At 43.1% G+C, this 2,647-nt stretch overlaps 1 protein-coding gene across 1 annotated transcript in view; it reads right to left on the bottom strand.

Annotated features, from left to right (window-relative positions):
- LOC101859813 overlaps nucleotides 1-1,959 on the bottom strand; it is a 10,149-nt gene extending 8,190 nt beyond the window's left edge. Inside the window, exon 1 of the mRNA XM_005107425.3 lies at nucleotides 127-1,959. Within this exon, the coding sequence (XP_005107482.1) occupies nucleotides 127-451 (325 nt within the window). The 5' untranslated portion in view covers nucleotides 452-1,959. The remainder of the gene's footprint in view (nucleotides 1-126) is intronic.
- Between the last annotated feature and the right edge of the window lie 688 nt (nucleotides 1,960-2,647).

Raw genomic sequence — 2,647 nt, 5'->3', positions numbered from 1 at the left:
ACAGACAGACAGACAGACAGACAGACAGACAGACAGACAGACAGACAGACAGACAAAGGGAGACAGAAGGAGGCAGAAGAAAGAGAGAGGGATAGAGCTCGTTAAAGAATTAATTAGGAAACTCACCTAAAATCTTGCTGAGTTCTGCGTTGTGAATGTCAGGGTGCTCATCTGCCAATCTTTTCCTCTCGTCCTTAGCCCACACCATGAAAGCATTCATGGGCCGTCTGATTCGAGGTGGTGCTGCTTCACTGCGACCATGACCAACTCGGAAAGACACGAAGCCTTCAGGATTGGAACCCGCTGCAAACTGGAGAGGAGATTCGAACCTCTGCCATTCAGTGCCAAGCTGGCCGAATGGGTTTGAGCTGGGTAGAGATAGTCGGCTGTCTTGGAAATCGGGAAAAACTGGGACGGTTGAAACTGGATTCGCGACGCTGGTCGGCTGCATTTTGAGATCGTCCTCTTCCCAACGTTGATTGACTAATCCTTGAAACCTAACGTTTCTGCCGGCCGAACTCGTTTGCTTAACTTATCACAAACAGTCCACAAGTCCAGATTTTTTCGATGTTGACTGTCGTAAATAGGTTAGGAATATAATGCAAGAGGTCTCTGAATCTGAAAACAAGGGCTCTTAAATAAAAATCTATGATTTTGAGGATGTCTTGTATAGATTTAACTACGGTATCATGTATCACTTCACTGCTGACTGGTCTGGGAAGACAGGAGAAAATAGCTGAACACTGCACACACACACACACACACAGACCTCCCCATGCACCTCTCGAATCACGTGGTCGTTGTATTTCTGTTATTTCCTACAATACTCTGTGATACCTGGCGCAAAGACGTAGTTGTTACGTCATTAACCACAGGTTTGTCCTTTACAAAACGCAATTTTTGGAGCCAAAATACACTCAGGGTTTGCACATCGACGAATCCGCCAATGTAATAATCCAGAATTAGATCTACGTGTATCCAGTTCTCTTTCAAGAAAATACTTTGATTTTATAATTCACAGCACACACTTTTCTCCTTTAAAAAATTGTCCACAGACTACAGGCATTCAGTTATTTTAGAATACATAAAACAAGCGGTCACCAAACAAGATTTTATAATCAGCGGTTTCTTCTTCCACAATATGACAATTCGTCTTTGAATGACACGGAATAGCCTAGCTGGATTCTAATGAAGGAAGAGTCAGTCCTCTGTTTCTTTCACCCTTTGCACTCGAGTTTTTTTCACTGGTTGCCAAGACAAACAAGAACAACACTCTCCGTGACGTCGTCCTTTCTCATGGTGGTTTTACATGCCACTCAGTGTACCATTTGCCCGCGTCGTATCGTCGGTCGCCCTGGTATCTGCGAGAACGCCCATTCTCAGTGTCTGCGACGGCTCATCGCCCGATACACCCAACGACTACAAGACTGGCGAGGGGTGAGTTAAGAGCTCAGGGTCCTTGCGGTGACCTATCCGATTTCCAGACAAAAGTGAAGGAGAAAGAGAGAGGGACTGAGAGGCTTGCTGTAGAGCGACTTCTCGCGACTTTTGAAGACCCGATCCCTCTCCGACGTACTTTAATGGAATGTCTTTTGAAAAACCTCCAATACTTTTCTTTTCTTTTGACTATTTAGATATCTCTTTAGATATTAGTTGAGCACTAGTTATAATGCTATTTTTTTTTGGTCTTTGAAAGTGGTTGCTAAGAGATTATAAAGTTAATTAACAGTTAAGTCTGATGCTGAACAGCTCACTACAACCGCTTTCTCTGCTGCAAGCCTTCTAGTTTTTTGCAAAATTGATAATTAGTTGGGTTTAAAAAAAATAACAATATTAATTTCGAAGCTCTGATCGCCAGATCAAACAGGAAAATCCTTGTGCGTAAAATCCTAAGACACCGGCTCTCCAACAGTGATAATCTCGACGGTGACAACTCCAGTCTATTTATTCCTTCGTTGGAGTTGCGTTGAGAATCTCCTTGTCGCAAGCTGCATTGTCCCGGTGTGGGGATCTTCTTATAGTGCCTAGACCGTCCTAGAATAGACATTTATCTCTGGCCAATGACCGAGTAGAAAATATAACAGATATCAATATTTCCCTTTTTTTCATTGGTTAGAAGAATGTCCTCACTATCTTGTTTTATTTATATACTGGCCTGACCATGGCCGATAAGAGGCGTTATCAGCGAGTTTCCTGGTCTCATTTGCTTCAGTTTATAAATAGATTCTAACACTGACGATGCTGAAGAGGAGAGGGAGAGGGGACAGAGGGAGAGGGGACAGAGGGAGACACACATGACCACAGCTCAGTCGACGCTTCTTCAACACACCACAGAGATAAAAACTACCAGCAGATAAGAGCAGCGAGTTGGAGCGTGGTGGTCAAAGATAAATTTAGAATTTAAGTTAGAATAGAGCAAAAGCGTGTTATATGAAGATTACTGTAAGCGGTCACATGGCTGTGTTGTTTGTGAGACCTTCATGCTCTTAAAATTGATAGTTGATGTCCTTGAGCGCCATGACAAATGCAATATCGACTCGCTCGTGTTGCGTCCTGTCTTTGTTTTTGAAAAAATGTACAAGTAAAACTTCTACTCAATTTGATAAGACATTACGGGGACATAGTATTTCATCCTGACCTGACCCCC

The sequence above is a fragment of the Aplysia californica genome, unplaced genomic scaffold (assembly GCF_000002075.1).
Source record: "Aplysia californica isolate F4 #8 unplaced genomic scaffold, AplCal3.0 scaffold00602, whole genome shotgun sequence".
NCBI classification, from domain to species: domain Eukaryota; kingdom Metazoa; phylum Mollusca; class Gastropoda; order Aplysiida; family Aplysiidae; genus Aplysia; species Aplysia californica.
This window is presented reverse-complemented; position numbering and strand designations above follow the sequence as displayed.